The sequence below is a fragment of the Gymnoscopelus microlampas genome (genome assembly GCF_963454915.1).
Source record: "Gymnoscopelus microlampas genome assembly, chromosome: 2".
Classification (NCBI taxonomy): Eukaryota; Metazoa; Chordata; class Actinopteri; order Myctophiformes; family Myctophidae; genus Gymnoscopelus; species Gymnoscopelus microlampas.
The window spans coordinates 48,580,411-48,600,850 of NC_139939.1; the positions used below are offsets into that span (position 1 = coordinate 48,580,411).

Sequence of the window (20,440 nt, forward strand, 5' to 3'; positions counted from 1 at the left end):
GTCTGAGCCTGTGTGTCTCCGTCTGTGTGTTGGTGTATTCGTGTGTGTGTGTGTGTGTGTGTGTTTGTGTTGTGTGTACTCCTCCCACCCTGTCCCCCTCTTCACTATCATTACATATACTGTGGTCCCGGACTGCAATTAGCGCAGCCTGCTGTACACTCAAAGTATAAAACATGCACGCAGGCACGGCCTCTCACACACACACACACACGCACACACGCACACACGGACGGACACACACACACACACACACACACACACACAGACACACAGACCCACACACTCGGCAACTGGGCTTGGCAGAGAATGCATCTGCATTAATCGTCACCCAATGAAGCTTGCATTGTGCAACCTTCTAACGATCATTAACCCATTAAGGCCTGAGTCCGATTCTTAAAATGTTTTCTAAATCCTAACAATTTTTTGAAAAAAATATAAAAAATGTTTTTTTACGATTTTTCAAAAATAGCAGATCTACATGCTCATAGCGCGGCACTCGGTGCCGCGCTATGAGCTTGTAGATCTGCTATTTTTGAATAGCCAAAGAAATCTAGAGTGACACAGATGCGCGTTCCAGGTCTAAACGGGTTAAATGACCTCCAATCTGCTCGTGTTCCTCTGTTGCTGGCGAGAAGGCAAACATGGCTGCATCGACAGGCACACCAAGAGCGGAGAAACGGAGAAACGGAGAGAAGAGAGGCGAGAGAGAGAGAGACAGAATGAAGGAGGAGGAGGAGGAGTAGAGAAAGAGGAGAGATGGACTAGACTAGAGAGAGAAGAGAGAGAGAGAGAGAGAAAGAGAGAACTGATCTCAATTAAAAAATCCACAAGTTCAGACATCGGCTCTCTCTCTCCGTTAACTCTGGCTTCCTGTCTCGGCATGCCTCCTGTCCCCGAGACGCAACAGTGGGGAAGAACAAAGGCAACAGTCACCAGAATCCTCCACAACGCACACACACACACACACACACACTCTTCCTCCTCCGGAAATCAGAACAAGGTGAAGTTACTCGTCCTCGTCCACGCGGTGAAGACCCTCCCCTCCCCCCCTCCGTTGGCAACACCTGGCCAGTTGCCAAAGAACGCCGTAAAAAAACAGACGTGTTCATTTTAACTTTGAGATTTAAACAAACTCTTTACAGTGTAGGCTGACTGACAAAAGCCACGCGCAAGGGGAGAGAGAGAGAGATTTTGTCTTCTTGGAGCTTGTAGAGGGGTTGACCTTGAAAACAGACATGGAGTCTCGCCCCCGTCAGACGCGGAAGCCTAGTGTGTGTTTTGGTTTCCTAAATGTTCTCATTTCATTAAAAAAAAGTAGAAGAAAACGTAACCACTTGAACCGCAGCGTCCATATTCTGGGGGAACATTAGCCAAGGTCTTCAACCTTTTTCAGGCCAAGGACCCCATAGCTGAGAGAGAGATGAATCAGGGACCCCCCCACAACAAATTGGATTCATGTTAAATGTGTGTTTTCAGACATTTAACTACTTACACTCAATACTTTGTCAAATTGACCTTAAGCTCGGTACTCTGTCCGCTCCTTTTCCCCTCTACACCAAACCTCTTCACAGAACATAGCAGATCTACAAGCTCACAATGCGTCGTGAGCTTGTAGATCTGCTATTTTCGGCTAATGTTCACTCCAGAATAGGGATGCGAGGGGTTCAAGCGGTTCATGTAAAAAAAAAATACAAAAATAAAGTCCCTGTCACACAAAGATTTGGCGGGCCCCCCTGCAGTATCTCTGAGGACCCTCTAGGGGTCCCGGACCCACCTGTTGAGGACCCACTGGTGTAGACAAGTTGTATCTCAAGTCCAGTTCTTTAAAGACAACAGGGTCTTTAAGTGTTTAACCACTTAAAACGGTTAAACAAAACAATCAAATCAAGGCACTTCTTCTTACCTCGAGGACGTGTTCATCCTGCTGCTCTCTGTCCAGACGCCTGGACGTGGTCGTCACCAGACCTGTTGGGACAGGATCACAATAATCGTATTAGCCACCCACACAACACCCACACAACACCCACACAACACCCACACAACACCCACACAACACACACACAACACCCACACAACACCCACACAACAATGTTTATTTAATGTTCTGGTGCGTTTCGTCTCGTTTCCTTAAATCCACTCAAGACTGGTTTTATAACTTCATGGAATAAAGCTAAATAAAATCTCATGACTGAATGTTTTATTTTTTATTTTATATCCCTCGATTTCGTAGCCCTTTTTTTTCACCTGGTGCCAATTTTCTAAGCGATCCTGGGCGCTACACTCCCCCTACCAGCCTCCCTAGGCTGGTAAGGGGAGTGTAGCGGCCAGGATCACTTAGCCAGGGCCGAGCTCATGCCTCCTTCAATGCATGAAAGCCAACTGACCACCTTCTAGTATCATGACTGAAAGTTTAATGATGATTTAGATGATGATGTTGCTGCTGTTCCACATACAGCCAACAAGTTGAAGAAATCACAGATTTAACATTAAGCTTCGCTTTTAGGACATTTCTGAGACCATTCATGTTTATGGAAGATGCTTCTTAACATGTATTCCATCGCTAGTTTGATCAAAACACTTCAATCTTAAAATGACTGATAACCGAAAATAGCAGATCTACAATCTCGCAACACGTCGGAGCTTGTAGATCTGCTATTTTCGGTGCACAACATGCTTCAATAGAAGACATGCTGGCTTCTACGGAATCCAAATGACTGAAACCAGTCGTGGCGACCGAGAACTTTAATCCATGCAACTTCAAAAATAGAGTGATCTACAAGCTCACGTGAACATAGGGGACGCCAGGGTGAAAAGTGTTTAATTCCCACAATGTGATAATCATAAAGTCACAGGCCACAATGCCCCGTGGTTCATGCAGACGAGGAGGAGGGGAGATGTTCTGAATACCTGAGTTAACTTGGTTTGGAGCGCATGATGCCCTCTTGTTCTCTACTGTTAAAAATAGACGCTGGGCTGGCTGACCCTGAGGATGCTTTGGAGACTGAAAGAAGTAAGAGAATTCCTGACTTTATGTTGTTTGCGCAGACCAAGCGGCCCCATTCACATGTCGTTGCGTAACTTGAAGCACCTGATGGTTATCTCGTGACCTTCCGGAAAGGGTTTTGACAGAAGTCAAATTTAAGCGCACTTTGCGTACATAAGAGAATGCTGTCTTCTTCTTCTTCTTTTTTTGGAGCACTCTGGATTTTAATGCATTGACAAACGGCACCGTGTAAAAGTTATCTAATCTCTACCACTGTTTAATCGAGTTCAAAAACGGAATAATCGAATTTAACGCTCAAAATGTTTCTTTAAAAAAAGTTTTTTTGGGGCTTTTCTGCCTCTATTGATAGTACACAGTGAAGATAGACAGGGAACAGGGATAGAGAGATGGGGAGTGACGCGTAGCAAAGGTCGTCGGGATTCAAACCCGCAACGCGCCGTCAGGCTTCAGGCATTACAGCCCATAATGTGGTTTGCGCCTGGACCGCTAGGCCAGCGTGCGCCCCCCGAAAACGTTCCCAGTTTTATTCAAAATGTGAGCTGAATCCTACCCTGAGAAACGAATTCAAGCGTTTTTTTCACTGATCAGCAGCAACCACATGTACAGACAGACGCTACGGAGAGTTCAGTTATGTGTCATTTTTAGATTTGAGCTAAAAAAGCATTATTTTACACTTTTGGCTATTCAAAAATAGCAGATATACAAGCTTATAGCGCGGCACCGAGTGCCGCGCTACGAGCTTGTATATCTGCTATTTTTGAAAAATCGTGAAAATGTGTGCGAACCTTTGAATATATATATTTTTAAAGCAAACATTTGCAACTCAAATCTTTGCTTCTGGGGGGTCCCTGGATCACAATATTTTGAGATGGGGATCCGCGGCCAAATACATATCATTTTGGGGGTCCTTGACATGAAAAAGATTGAGCACCACTGATATAGAAACATACGTTTTTTCAGAATACTGTTGGGATGTACAATCGGCTTCAGGTCTTAACGGGTTACCGGTAATTCTCTCAGTCAGGATTGCACAGTGAACAGCAACCTCACTGTACAGACAGACGCTATACGGAGAGTTCAGTTATGGGTCTGAGAAAAGCAGGGGGTGGGGGGGGGGGGGGGGACCGCCCTTTCCCCAAAGTGAGAGGCTTTTCCCGTCCTGTGCGTTTGGTCGACCCAGTGGCCCAGACGTTATAGGCCCCTCTGCCTTCCACATGTGAAATACCACCAAGGTCTGCCAACGCTGGCCAAACAGCAGCAAGCAGAGTCCTGGGACTCCCCACCCTGCTTTTTACGCTTCCCACAAGCTGAATAAATACACACAGAGAGGCTGGGCAGACGGCAGACCCCCCCACACACACACACACACACACACACACACCCAAGCGCTAACTGGTATCTCAAACCATTCTCCTGCTCCTGGAAAAAGGAGGGGGCTTATAAAGTCGTAGTTATTTCTGGCGTCTATTTTCAACGTACAGACATTTTTTTGGTTCGTTTTTTTTTTTTTTTTTTTTTTTTTTGAGGCAGGTTGTGATGCCGTGTGACACGCAATGTTTTTTGTTTAACCTATTGAGGCCTGAGGTTCGGTTTCTGCAAAATGTCTTCTAAATCCTAACGGTTTTCTGAAAAACGTATGTTTCTATATCAGTGGTTTTCCAACTTTTTCATGTCAAGGACCCCCAAAATGATATGTATTTGACCGCGGACCCCCATCTCAAAATATGTTGTTCCCAGGGACCCCCCAGAAGCAGAGATTTGAGTTAAGGTTTGCTTTAAAATATAGATATATATATATATATTCAAAGATTTGCACACATTTTCACGATTTTTCAAAAATAGCAGATATACAAGCTCATAGCGCGGCACTCGGTGCCGCGCTATGAGCTTGTATATCTGCTATTTTTGAAGAGCCAAAGTTCTGTCAAATTCACAAAGAGAAGAGAAGAGAAGAGAAGAGAAGAGAAGAGAAGAGAAGAGGGAGAGAAAGGATATGGGTCCCTTGGTTAGGTTATGAACAGGGTTACGCTGTAATAGCAGCCTTTGCAGAGAGACGTTGAGTGCCGGGTAGAAGTGCCAAGTCCGACCGCACCAGAGCCGTCTGCCCTGCCACACTGCGCCTGATTAGCATAAAGCGGAGGATTTCCGAAACCCAAACCCATCAATGGCACACATATGCCTGGAACCAGAATAGCTATAGCCACAACTTACAGCTCCCCAAAAATAACCCCCTTTTTTTCCCCTCTGCACTGCAGAATGCGGGAGCCTCTTGTTTCTCGCTCTTTTTCTCTTTCTTTCCCTTTCTTTGCCCTTTCAGCTCCAGGGTTTCTACAAAGCCCTGCACGGTGTTAAAGGCGGTTTAAACGGCTTCTAAAGAGTCATTGGGAGGAGTGCCGTAGTAAAAGAGCCCCGGCGATGACAGAGAATAAAAGAACTCGGTCTCCCAAGAAGCACTAGTCTTCTTTTGTAGTTCCCCACAGAGTTCACTGGAGAGGGAGTTAATTCCAAAGGACATTTTTAAAGACTATAAAATATGCAAAGGGCTGTTCTCTGTTATAGTTGTCACTTTGCAAGGCAACTGGATAAAGGTAAACAGTGGGATCACATTACCAGCTTTTACTAGAGGACTGGGGGGACGGGGGGGGGGTTGGTTTCTCTCTGCATGTAGCCTCTCTCTCTCTCTCTCTCTCTCTCTCTCTCTCTCTCTCGCAGCCTCTCTCTCTCTCTCCACGTCAGTGGTGTAAAGTAGCTAAGTACATCTACTCAAGTACTGTACTTAAGTACAATTTTGAGGTACTTTTAATTTACTGCGGCATTTCCAATTGTCTGTACTTTCACTTCTACTCCACTACATCTCAGAGGCAAATATTGTACTTTTACTCCACCACAATTATTTGAAAACTTTAGTTACTAGTTACTTTGCAGATATAAATTATTACTTTATAAAACACACATTAACCACTTCAGCCCTATTTTATACCTAAGCTATTTGAAAATAGCAGATCTACAAGCTCACAACGCGTCGCATCGCGACGCGTTGTGAGCTTGTAGATCTGCTATTTTCAAACATTTTTGTGCTTTTACTTTTGGCACATTTTGATGCCAATACTTTTGGTACTTTTACTCAAGCACATTTTGAATTCCGGACTTTCACTTGTAACGGTCGAGTACTTCCACATAGCAGTATTGATACTTTTACTTAAGTAAAACAGTTGAGTACTTTTTCCACCACTGCTTTCTGTCAAACTCCCCCTTAGTCCTTCTCTTTTTCTTTCCCTCTGCCTCCCTTTCCCTTCCACTCTTTCCTTTTCATTGTTTTCTCTTCCCATTCTCCTCTCTCTCTCTCTCTCTCTCTCTCTCTCTCTCTCTAATCTGCATGTTTACTCGCATCCCCAGTGTGTTCATTTAACTCTCTTTAAACTCTCTTTAAGAAAAAAGAATAAAAAGAGTCCAGGAATGTTCCTTTGATGAAAGACTATAGGAAACACTCTTGCAGTGCTGGAGGCCATATAAAAATACAAGTTAGCATAGCTACTGTAGCACCTGAAACTTAAGGAGCTGCATAAACCTTTTTTGGTTGGAAAGTTAGGCAAGGCCAACCAAGGACCTACACCGAGGGAAGTCTGCAAGTTACGACCGCACTGCATACGACACACACACGCACGCACGCACGCACGCACGCACGCACGCACACACACACACACACACACACACACACACACACACACACACACACACACACACACACACACACACACACACACACACACACACACACACACACACACACACACACACACACACACACACACACACACACACACACACACACAGGGAAGGTGTCCTCAGGCGTGGGTTGAGCCCGGGCCGACAGTAATTATAGCCATACTGTTTTGAGAAGGCAGGGAAAAACAAGAAGCACGCAAGCAGTGTGTTGCCGCGCTGTCCTCCAGCTCTCCAACCACCACCTCAAAATGGACGCCTCAGGGGGGGGCAGGGAGTGTGCGCGTGTGCGTGTGCGTGGGCGCGATCATTTATAATGTTATGTGAATATGTGTATGAGTAGGTCAGTGTGTGTGTGTGTGTGTGTGTGTGTGTGTGTGTGTGTGTGTGTGTGTGTGTGTGTGTGTGTGTGACGGGTGTGTGTGTATGTGTGTGTGTGTGTGTGTGTGTGTGTGTGTGTGTCGTGTGTGACGTGTGTGTGTGTGTGTGTGCGTGTGTGTGTGTGTGTGTGTGTGTGTGTGTATATTTGGGGGGTGTTAGCCATGGAGCCGTGGGACATTGTGTTGAGCAGCGTCAAACCCAGGAGTTACTGCTGGTGATTACCACTCTGGTGTCTGTGACACACATAGTTACGGTGACACACATTTAGCCGTGCGACTGCAGACGAACGGGAATGCTGCTGGTTGTCTATACCAGGCAGGGTAGAGTCGCGGTGGACCCCCCCACCGCGCCGCGCTTCCCCCGGACCACCAATCCCCCACAGATCTAAGAGCCTTGACATCAGTGGTGGAAAAGTTACTCAAATGTTTTACTTAAGTAGAAGTATCGATACTGCAATGTAGAAGTACTCTGTTACAAGTAAAAGTCTGGTGTTCAAAATTGACTTGGGTAAAAGTACAAAGGTATTGGTATCAAAATGTACTTAAAGTACATAAAAGTAAAAGTACTAAAATGTTTGAAAATAGCAGATCTACAAGCTCACAACGCGTCGCGACGCGACGCGTTGTGAGCTTGTAGATCTGCTATTTTCAAATAGCCTTGGTGTAAAATAGGACTAAAGTGGTTAATGTATGTTTCATAATATAATAATGTATATCTACAAAGTAACTAGTAAATAAAGTTTTCAAATGATTGTAGTGGAGTAAAAAATACAATATTTGCCTCTGAGATGTAGTGGAGTAGAAGTAAAAGTATTGTAAATACCTCAACATTGTACTTATAAGTACAGTACTTGAGTACATGTATTTAGTTACTTTCCACCACACTGCTTGACATGGTTCACTCACTTGGTACCGCGTGCTGTTTGTTGCAGTGTGACAACACTTTAGCCATGAGCTAAAAATATTTGATTTGTTGTCTTGGAGGTTTTTGTTGGGTTTACGCTCGTCTGGGGGAAAAAAACAATAACACCCCCCCCCCCCCCCCCTGCAGCAACTCATCTACTCAATTTAGCGTCTGGGGGGACAGATTTCTGTCCCCCCAGACGTGAGACATCAGTGTTTTCAGTTTGATTGTGAGCTGTGGTTATTGGTATCCGTGGCGGCATTGGTGGGCTAAAGATGGCACGTTTCTTAACCCTTTAAGGACGGGTAAGGAAACGCGTGTGTGTGTCATTTTAAGGTTTCTTTGGCTATTCAAAAATAGCAGATATACAAGCTCATAGCGCGGCACCGAGTGCCGCGCTATGAGCTTGTAGATCTGCTATTTTTTTGTTTAGAAAAATCCTGAAAATGTGTGCAAATCTTTATACATTTTTAACTCAAATCTTTGCTTCTGGGGGTCTCTGGAACAAAATATTTTTAGATGGGAGGGGGTCCGCGGTCAAATACATATTATTTTGGGGGTCCTTGACATGAAAAAAGTTTGAAAACCATTGATAATATAGGATTTAGAAGACATTTGTAAAATCCCCAGAAGCAAAGATTTGAGTTAAAAACTTTCGCTTTAAAAAGGTATATATATATATATATATATTCAACCGAAAGATTTGCACACATTTTCACAATTAAAAAAAATAAATAGCAGATCTACAAGCTCGTAGCGCGGCACTCGGTGCCGCGCTATGAGCTTGTATATCTGCTATTTTTATATAGCCAAAGAAATCTTAAAATGACACAGATGCGTTCCCGGTCTCAATGGGTTAATGAGCAAACAAACAAAGCTGTTTTGACAGCAGCTATATTCGGAATTAAGCGCTGCATGCGAGCAGAGAAAACAGGGATTTGTGCGTGTTGTTACAGACTGTCCTACGAGTTAGTCCAAGAAAAAAGTTCCAAACAAGGCTCGTTGGCTGCATGACAAAGCAAGAAAATCCAGTGGTAATTTAACTCTGAAACATACCCGTATTTTATTTCCACACTTTAACCCTTTAAAGGAGGAGTTCACCCAAAAAATGACTTATTTTCTATCAATTGCACACCCTATGAAGCCTTGAATTCATGGATTATTTTCAGTTTTTGTCGCATTCCTAAGCTAATAATTTGATTCCTGTCTCCTACCGGCTAATGTATCCGGTAGGAGACACAAAGTAGATTTTTTGTGTCTCCTACCGGAAATACACACGGTCATCAAATGATTGTCTTAGGAATGCCACAAAAACAAAAATAAATCCATGAATTCAAGGCTTCATGGGGTGTGTAATTGATAGAAAATAAGCTATTTTTGAAAAAAACGTGAAAATGTGTGCAAATCTTGGAATATGAATATATTTTTAAAGCGAACATTTGTAAAAAATATTTAGTTCCAGGGACGCCCAGAAGCAAAGATTTGACTTACAAATGCCCTTAAAAAATAATAATTCAAATATTTGCACAAATGTTCATGATTTTTTTTAAAAATAGCAGATCTGCAAGCTCATAGCGCGGCACCGAGTGCCGCGCTATGAGCTTGTATATCTGCTATTTTTGAATAGCCCAAAGAAATCTAAAAAAATAATGCGTTCCCTGTTTGAATGAAAGAGCTGAATTACGCTGTATTTGTTGTGAGTGTCCCTGACTGACTGACTTCCTGTCTCACTCATTGACTGGCCTGAGAGCTCCATTTAAAGCTCTCAGAGAGACATATTGTCTAGCAAGAAGAGAAAAGAAAAACACTTGACACACAGCGTTGAAAGAAAGCCCTGCGATGTCACCCAGACAGACCAACAACAACTAAACACAGCCACGGCAGTGTCAAGAGAAACTGTGTAGGCACATACACATGTTTAGAACATTCTAGACTCTCTCTCTCTCTCTCTCTGAGAGGAGTCTTTGTGAAGCCTGGCTGACATTTAACAGGATAGCATTATCACCAAGAGGATAGAGCTAGCTAAACCACTTCACAGCTGCAACGCATATATATCTCACACGCGCGTACACGCGCACGTGGGGGTGGGATGTGTGTTATATTGTGCTTAACGGAATGAGTGAGCGACAGTCCGTATACATGGCATTTAAAAACCTATCCAGTGTCCTTTCTCTACAGGACTGCTAATGTCTGTCTCTGTCCATGATAAGAACAACACATAGACAAGGAGACAGACACATAAAGCCGTCAGACTGTCAGCTCTCTCATTAATACCACATGGTGATAAAATATCAGTGGTGGAAAAAGTACTCAAATGTTTTACTTCAGTAAAAGTATCAAAACTGCAATGTAGAAATACTCCATTAAGTCCGTTATTCAAAATGTACTTGAGTAAAAGTGCAAAAGTATTGGCATCAGAATATACTTAAAGTACCAAAAGTAAAAGTACTCGTTATGTACTTAGTTACTTTCCTCCTCTGCACGTAAACAAGGAGACAGATACATGAATCCGTCTGACTATATCAGGTCTCTCATTATTACCACATGGTGATAATGTGACCAGGATATATACATGGTTAAAAATAAACCCCCCCACAGCCATACACATGACAGTACAACTGAGAAAGAAACCACATGAAACTAGAGCCCGACTAATGCATGGAGCTGGACGATATATGGTAGCCTGGGACCAGACGAATCTGCCAGTGCAAAAAAATAAATTGCCCTCTGCAATTTGGGTATGACACCGCTCCATTGTGAATCCATTTCCTGCTCCCGAAGTCTGGGGCGACCAATCAGGGCCCAGTATTAAAATGTGGGAGACCAATTGCGTCCCAGAACCATTGTTTTGATCCCGCCCCTTGGGGATAAAAAACGTCCTCATAGAAGCACCAGACTCATATCCACACAGTGATATAGTCTGGCTATACGCGAGGCTAGATATATGGGCCATTATTTGACTTTTTTTGACGACGAGGGTATCCGCAATTATGCAGCCGAAGTGTCCCCGAGACACAGCTCCAAGATCGGCATCGCACCCAAACATCTGGCACCAATCGAGCTCCACATGAAACCAACTGAACAGGGATCAGATTGATGAGGTCATTGTATAGCTGGTGGAGGCCATAACTGAAGTTTATGTGTTAACTGATACCATTTGCTACTACGACCGGACTGAGTCCTGTGTATGTCAGGATTTATCCACGTGTTAGTGATTCCCATCGCCAATGTAACTTGGTGTGTGTGTGTGTGTGTGTGTGTGTGTGTGTGTGTGTGTGTGTGTGTGTGTGTGTGTGTGTGTGTGTGCCTGCCTATACATCCAGATGCCTGTGAGAAGGGTTTGATTGACATGTACGCTCATATAAACAGATGGGTAATTGGAAGCCGTGGAGCTGTTTTGGAAAACCAGCTGGGCCATCCCTGCTCCTCCACACATAATATAATCTGTGATATTTAGAGAGAGAGAGAGAGAGAGAGAGAGAGAGAGAGAGAGAGAGAGAGAGAGAGAGAGAGAGCAAAGGAGACAATGACAAATGGATACAAAGAGAAACTAAAAAAAAAAATAGAAATATAGCCAAGGGAAGAGAGACAGACATAGAGAAATAGACTGACAGAGAGGGCAAGTAAGGGAGATGGAGGGAGAGAGAGAGATTGTGAGAAGGGAAGAAGGATCACTCATAAGCGAATATATTTTGCGGCATAAACAGAGACTGTGTATGTGCGTGTGCGTGTGTGTGTGTGTGTGTGTGTGTGTGTGTGTGTTCCTGGTGGACTAGGTGTTTATAAGGCTCATGATGTGTACATTCCAAGGCTTGCTCATGCAAAGAAGAAGCCAGAGGGTCTGGTGGTGTGAAGCAGAAGTGGAGGGTCTGCTCTCTCCCAGACGGAGGAGGCCATCACGGGGGGGGATAACACAGTCTAAGCTGCTCTTAGGTGGCCCAATTCCCGCCGGGGGGGTTTCAGAGTCACAGAGTGATAGATGGGGTAAAGGGGGAAGAGAGGACAGGGATAGACAGGTGCAAGTGTGTATCTGTGTCATTTTTAACTCCTGAGAGTGTCCAAACGGACCCTTCTCGGTCCATAAGAGTTAAACTGACACTCAGAAAGGTGAGGATCTCTGGCTGCTCCTGGGTGGGTGGTCCACCTTGCTGGTTTGAACCCCCCCCCCCGCGGAGGGGTAGATATACTTAAGGACAGCAACAGGTGTAGGCTCAGAGATCACATTATTATAAACGAGGAGAGTCACACTATGGATCTCATTCCCCCCCCCCCCCACTCACTCACTCACTGTTCCTGAGGGACAGGAAGGGCCTTTGTCCTGTATGGCGCTCAGGTTCTCTCTCTTTTAATGGCTGTGTGAGAACTCGTGCCAGTTGTTTGGGACCCAAAAAAAAATATATCACAGGAAACGGCAGGAAGTTGTTGGAGGTTTAGTATCGGCTTCCTATCTGGCATCCCTCCAGTGCTTATCGGGCTGGGGGGGCTGGGGGGGGCTTAACATGTCACGGCCAGCACTTTGTGTGTATATGTACATACTGTATGTCTCTGTGTGTGTGTTCGTGTGTGAGTGTGTGTGTGTGTTCGTGTGTGTGTGTGTGTGTGTGTGTGTGTGTGTGTGTGTGTGTGTGTGTGTGTGTGTGTGTGTGTGTGTGTGTGTGTGTGAGAGAGAGAGAGAACATAGAGGCGTGAATGCATATTTTCTCTCCCCCCTCCCTCAATGAAGAAAACCACAGAAAGCGTTGTTGAATGAAAGGTGATACGGAACGCTGCAAGCATGAATGCTTTGCTAGCACCGGATCCCAATAGATACGGACCCCCCCCCACCCTCCCCTCTATCCAACTGCAAGCACGTCCCCCCCCCCCCCCCCCCCCACACCCCCCATTCTTCTTCTTCCTAACAGCTTTTCATGCGATGGCGGGGGGGGGGGGGGGGGGGGCATTACGAATGCATATAAAAAGAAAAAAAACCTCACAGAGGAGAGCAGCTGAGCCTGAGCCAAGGCATCACCCGAGATATTCCTTTTCAGGCCCGGGACAAAAGAGCTTGTTGGCTTCAGGCGGCTCGGCGGGGGTGGGGGGGTGGGGGGGTGCTGAGGCTGGGGGGGGGGGCACTGGGCATCGCCGTTTAGCCCCAGTGTGTTACGAGAGCGCGGCCTCAAAAAAACCTTCACCTTTTCTTTCCATCTGTGTTCTGACCTGCCAAACTGAAAAAAGGTGCCACTAAAGGGCCAAACACACAATCGGGAGCACGCCGACCCAGGGCCTGGAAAAAGAAAAGGGGGAAAAAAAGGAAACCGGGTGTAACAGGAGGCTCCATTCGAATCAATGGCTTCTGCTATACTATTGTTAGACGAGCGGAACACAGGGCAGCTCTTTATGATAGGTGGAGTCTTTTTTTTTTCCTTCTTTTTTTTTTTTGTAAAGGCTTTATGCACACAGCACCGAGCACGGCTCTCATATAACAGGTGAGAATTGCATACCGACGACAATACATCCGGAGGCAGTGGTGTAAAGTAACTAAGTACATTTACTCCAAGTACTGTACTTAAGTACAATTTTGAGGTACTTTTACTTTACTGGAGTGTTTCCGATTGTCTGTACTTTTACTCCACTACAATTATTTGAAAACTTTAGTTACTGGTTACTTTGCAGATATAAATGATTACATTATAACACATACATTAACCACTTCAGCCCTATTTTATACCTAGGCTATTTGAAAATAGCAGATCTACAAGCTCACAACGAGTCGCGATGCGACGCGTTGTGAACTTGTAGATCTGCTATTTTCAAACATTTTAGTACTTTTACTTTTGGTACATACTTTTGGTACATAAGTACATTTTGATACCAATACCTTTGTACTAGGGGTGTGCCGATATATCGTCCCGCGATATATCGCGATACGTTTTCGCGACGATATGTATCGTTTTGGAAAAAAAAAATATCGTTTTTGAAATTTTTTTTTTTTTTTTTTTTTTTTTTTTTTTTTTTTTACAATCATAATAATCAGGCATGCAAACGGCCCCGAAGTGAAAAGAGTGACAACATGTTTTTTTTTCGGGTCAGGTGTCATACTATTTGGATTCAAAACGGCTATTGTAGCTGAAAAGCTACAAGTTTGCATGTCTGAATAATGCAAAAACAGAATTATTTGTTTGCATTTTCTTTTTTTCTCCTCCATATATTTTCATAATAAAAAAAGTGCGTATCGTATCGTATCGAAATCGTATCGAAGTTGTGAGCCAAATATCGTATCGTATCGTTTCGTGAAATTAGTGTATCGGCACACCCCTACTTTGTACTTTTACTCAAGTCAATTTTGAATTCCGGACTTTTACTTGTAATGGAGTACCTCTACATTGCAGTATTGATACTTTTACTTAAGTAAAACATGTGAGTACTTTTTTCACCACTGTATAACAGGTAAGAATTGCATACCAACGACAATACATCAGGAGGTGAAGGAGGGTTTGGGGGGCTGAGGGAAAAAAAAAAGAAAAATCTCCGGTGGAAATGGAACAATGAACACGTGTGTCAGTGAGAGGGTTTGTAGGGACACGTTTAACTCATTGGCATTTCCTGCCCAAGGTTCTTGCTAAACGTTAGCAGGTTAATTTTTAATGGAGTGAGTGAATGCCCACCCTGAAGAGAAGAGTGTGTTATCAGAGTGATTCAGAGGGAACGGTCCCAACCAGGAAGTAGATTAGATAGTGGATATATACAGTGATAGAAGATAAACACACTCCAAGTGATATATATGCCCTACTTCTACCCCCCCCCCCCCGTCCCGTCCCTCCCAGACAAACTTCCTGTGTGTGTGTTTGTGTGTGTGTGTGAGTGTGAGTGTGAGTGTGTGTGTGTGTAGTGTGTCACTTTGGGGGCATACTAGTCGAGCTCAAAGTCCGCTCGGTCACAGGAGGCCATGCAGCGGCATTTCAAAAGCACACGTTCGGGAACCAGTGTTGCCAGATTCTGCGAGAGAAACAAGCAACCAGGTCTAGGAAAACCAGCCCAAAAGAAGCGACTATGGGCCACGTGAGCGCTTTAAACATATACATCAGCTATTTGAAAATAGCAGATCTACAAGATCACAACGCGTCGCGATGCGACGCGTTGTGAGCTTGTAGATCTGCTATTTTCAAATAAAATCTTGCGGGGAAATTACAATAAGCAGATCTGGCAACCGTGTCGGGAACCTGTTTGAGCAGGTAACCATGATTCTGCCGTTCTCTGTGTGAGACCAGAGGAAAGTAAAGGTTTGACATGGGCTGGAAATAGCCAAGTAAGCATGAGGGGTATAGGGGGGTCGGGGGGGGGGGGGTCTTCCACCCACACAGCTCTTGCTGGGGGGTCTAGTATGCAATGTGGTCTTTAATAAAGAAAAGACATGACTCTGTCATGTATAACAGCATGCAGAACGGACGCTACGCAGCGCGTATGCAGAGGTGTAAAGTAACAAAGTGCATTTACTCAAGTACTTTACTTAAATTTTGTCCTATATATATATTACTCTGTGTCACGGCGATTTGAACCGACGGCATGCGCGTATATAGTAGCCTCAGAGGCGAGAGGCGTGTCTAGTACCATATAGCTTGGGAGGACGACACCGCCCGTTCAGAGTATGGGAAAGTATCCCCATTGGCTTAACCCATTAAGACCTGGAACTGTGTCATTTTTAGATTTGAGCTAAAAAGCATTATTTTACACTTTGGCTATTCAAAAATAGCAGATCTACAAGCTCATAGCGCGGCACCGAGTGCCGCGCTACAAGCTTGTAGATCTGCTATTTTTTTTAAATCGTGAAAATGTGTGCAAATCTTTGAAATATATATATTTTTAAAGCAAACATTTTTAACTCAGATCTTTGCTTCTGGGGGGTCCCTGGAACAAAATATTTTGATGGGGGTCCACGGCCAAATACATATAATTTTGGGGGTCCTTGACATGAAAAAGTTTGAGCACCACTGATATAGAAACATACGTTTTTCAGAATACTGTTGAGATTTAGGAGACATGTAGAATCGGCTTCAGGTCTCAATGGGTTAAAGCCCTGATAGAGTCCTGTCTGTCCAGTGTGGTGGGAGAACGGAGGATGGAGAGAGAGAGAGACGGAGAGGGGAGAGAGCTAAGAAGGATGGGGAGGGGGGCCGTGAAGACTATGGTATGTGTAGTAATAAACCCGATAGGTCTCCTATTCATTACAGCCAGTGGGTTAGTTGTGTGTGTGTGTGTGTGTGTGTGTGTGTGTGTGTGTGTGTGTGTGTGTGTGTGCGTGCATGTATGTGTACGTGGATGCATGTGCATACCAGCCGTCATCGTTCTATATTTATACCCCAACGTTATGAACGGATCAGTCTTCGTAATGTGACACAAAAAGCATGTCATATACTATCCAATGGCAACATGTCTAACATGTCACCCCCCTCCCTCCCTCTCCCCCCCAGCTCTCCCCTGATCCAGAGATAAGAGAGACCCTCAGCCTCTCTCATATCTAACAAACACACAATTTCCATCTCCGTCTCCAAGAACAGCAGTACAAAGAACAAGTGGGCAAGACCCCCTCTGCTCTTTCCTAAGCTCTCTCTCTCTCTCTCTCTCTCTCTCTCTCTCTCTCTCTATAACTGAACAGGCTATATGCAGACCTTGTGGTTCCAGTCTCTTAGCTGCTAGGATTGTGGTGCTGTCTGTTGGAGAGGGAGAGGGAGAGAGAGAGAGAAACAGTGGTGTAAAGTAACTAAGTACATTTACTTAAGTACAATTTTGAGGGATTTGTACTTTACTTGAGTATTTCCAATTTACAATACTTTGACTTCTACTCCGCTACATCTCAGAGGCAAATATTGTACTTTTACTCCACTACGTTTATTTGAAAGCTTTAGTTACTAGTTACTGCGCAGATATACGTTATTAACACTATAAAACATACATTAACCACTTTAACCCTATTTTATACCTATAGGCTATTTGAAAATAGCCGATCTACAAACATTTTAGTACTTTTACTTTTGGCACTTTAAGTACATTTTGATACCAATACTTTTGTACTTTTACTCCAAGTCAATTTAGAATTCCAGACTTTCACTTGTAACAGAGTACTTCTGCATTGCAGTATAGATACTTTTTACTTAAATAAAACATTTGAGTACTTTTTCCACCACTGGACAGAAGGAGAGAGAGAGAGAGAGAGAGAGACGTGGGGGGGTCGAAGGAGAGAAGAGCTGGCCTTGCACTTTAATAACAAACCAGTAAGTCAGAGAACGAACAAACCCAAACAGCGGGACTTGTTTACTCGGCAGAAATTAAGCAGGAGCCCTAAGCCTTTCATCCTGGGCTTTACTGAGCCCAGTAGTGGGGGATCATTGGCCAAACGCACACACACACACACACACACACACACCACCCAACATGCACCGTGAAGAGTGGAGAGAGAGAGAGAAGTCTTCATCTGTGTCAGTGACCTGCTGGGATGAACTCACTCAGCTGTCACATTTGCACTTAAGGTGCACTCTCACCACGATGGTTTGGTTTACTTTAGTTTAGTTTTTTTGTTTTCTAAACTCACCCGCTTCAGACTCTACCTCACCGTCTAGCGCTCGCCACTCCTTGTTTTACTTCTTTATTACTTTGTTTTGAGTGGTGCCAACCACTCCTATATCTGACTTTGTCTGTGTGTCCGTCCGTATGTCCAATAAACAAACATTGATGACAACATCAATACGGGGCTCATCAAAGGCACCACTCTCTTCACACAGGGTGTGATTTTTTATACATATATGCTAGTACTACTTGGTGACTTGTTTACATATTATGTTATTTGTCTAACATATTCCAAGGTTATTTGTCTAAGATAAGCCACATATACCAAGTATGTCATTTAGATAGCATGGCATTTAACCCATGAAGAGGCGATTCTTAAATTCTTAAAAATGTTTTCTAAGACAGTTTTTCGAAGAAAAAAAGTGAAAAAAATGTTTTCAAGATATTTCAAAAATAGCAGATCTACAGGGTCATAGTGCGCACAGATGCGTTCCAGGTCTTAATGGGTTAAGATTAAGAACACTATAACTATAAAAGTATAGTTTTAAAAATTGTTTAAAAGTCAAGTGGATGACACTGATGTTCACACCGACTATAGAAAAAAAATGCAATGGTGAACGACATAGTTACAGTTATCTTTATGGTTATCGTGCCCGGTGGGAATGGCGCTTTAGTTTAGACAGATGCTAGGGTTAATGAATACTAATAATAATCACAATGTTTACTTGGTATCCTAGGTTACGTTGTGGCGCTTCATCTCTTTGTACTCTACGTGCGTGACTATTTAATCTTGTTTGTTGACTAGGGTTCATGCCATGCACTTTGATCTTGTACTGTGTCACTCTGGATGAGTATGCCTAACCCATTAAGACCTGGAACGCTTCTGTGTTACTTTTTCATTTGAGCTAAAAAGCATTATTTTACACTTCGGCTATTCAAAAATAGCAGATCTACAAGCTCATAGCGCGGCACTCGGTGAAAAAAAAAATCATTATTTTTTTGCAAATCTTGAGATTTGAGTTACAAAAGCGAACATTTGTAACTCAAATCTTTGCTTCTGGGGGATTCAACAGTTTTTTGAAAAAACCTATGTCGCCATAATATCAGTGGTTCTTTTTTCCATGTCAAGGACCCCAAAAATGACATGTATTCGCCCGCGGACCCCCATCTAAAAATATATGTTCCAGGGACCCCCGGAAGCAAAAGATTCGAGTTAAACATTTTCGCTTTGAAACAATATATATTAAAAGATGTTCACACATTTTCAAGATCTTTCAAAAATAGCAGATCTACAAGCTCATGAGCTTGTATATCTGCTATTTTTGAATAGCCCAAAGTGTAAAATAATGCTTTTTTTTAGCTCAAATCAAGAAGTGACACAGATGCTTCCTCAGGTCTTAATGGGCTAAATGGCAAAATTGTAAGATCATGCTTGTGTTGTATGCTCCCAAACAAACAGCGGTCGGTGGTCTACAGCCCCGCGGTCACTGAACTCCATTACTTGACACAAAGAATGGACACAGAGACAGAGCACGATGATGCAACTGCAAGATAAGTAGATTCATAATGAGTTTGACCCATTTCACATCCACAGCAGCTGATGACATTTAACACTTCTTTCTCATGGGGATCTGGTGAGAGTCATGATGCTTCATATGAGGCCTGTTTGTCCACAAGTTTATTTACACAAGTTTTTTAAAGGCTCAATCTGCGATGGTTTTGAAACATTTAATTAGGGTTGCAAATATGCTATTGGGAACCTTTACCCCCCATCATAAATCAAAACAAAGGTATGCGTGTGTGTGCGTGTGCGTGTGCGTGTGCGTGTGTGTGTGTGTGTGTAAGTTTGTTATCTTTTCTTCTTTTTTTATCACTGATTGCGCCTTAAAGAGGAAAAGAAAAATGACTGAGGGGGAAAAAAACACCTTTAGTACCAGAGTGCATGACTTTACTTATAAAGGCTTCAAAACATAGTTATAGTCTGAATTAGGCAACGATATTAAAACAAATTATTAAAACCAAGGCTGCTTTACTTGCTGTAATCTGTTAAACCCCCCCAAAGGGGATCTATCTATCTAAATCGATCTATCTATCTAACATATCTAAATCGATCCATCTATCTAAATTGCATTTCTACTTCCAAAATGAGTTTCAATTGAGGAATGTATCCGTTTCAGTGACATCTGACTGATTTGCGAGTGTGTGTGTGCGTCACATTCAAAGCCCGGTTGCACGGCTGGACGTGCGACTGAAGGCCACAGGAAGGGCCTGTGGTCAGGATGCTAGCCGAGCTAGCCCGAAAGATACGCCTTCACATGGAGCCCTCTGACAAAACCACCGGCAAAACATAGGCCTAAAGCTCTTTTTTCCCTCTTTCTCCACTCCTTCACAGCGCTTTGTAGATACGCCAAGACAGGGCCCATGCTTCCATTGCAATTTTCGGAACTGTGTAATTACAGAGGCTCGCGTGTTGTAAATTTAAACTTTTTAGAAAAACCTGCAATATGCGGTGAGAATGTCATATTGAGTTGATAATGTGGACAGATATCGGGACTATTTTCATCCCCACTTAATGACACAGACATAGAAAATAAAATGTAATTTCTAATCTCCGCTGAGGACATGGATGGAGGCCGATTCTGAAGTGAAAGGAGGCTCCATTCTCCCTCTCTCGCTCTCCTTTGACTCACCATCTTCCTCTTTATGCTCGATAGCTAGCTATACCCCTGCTCTCCTCGTAATGCTCTGATTTCGCTCCTCGCCTCCTTTCCTTTTTTCTTCCTACGTGGTCTGTAAATCTGTCCTCCGAACAGGGAGGACAAAAGCAATCGAGCAGTGATTTAACGAAACTCGTCTTTTGTAGGGAAAGGTGAGCCTGACGACGTGAGA

The 20,440-nt window shown here is 43.6% G+C and overlaps 1 protein-coding gene across 1 annotated transcript in view; it reads right to left on the reverse strand.

Annotated features, from left to right (window-relative positions):
- Positions 1–20,440, reverse strand: part of LOC311055546 (protocadherin Fat 1-like) — a gene marked incomplete at its 3' end in the record, with an annotated part of 65,448 nt that overhangs the window by 16,758 nt on the left and 28,250 nt on the right. Inside the window, exon 4 of the mRNA XM_084071781.1 lies at positions 1,904–1,965. Within this exon, the coding sequence (XP_083927907.1) occupies positions 1,904–1,965 (62 nt within the window). The remainder of the gene's footprint in view (positions 1–1,903; positions 1,966–20,440) is intronic.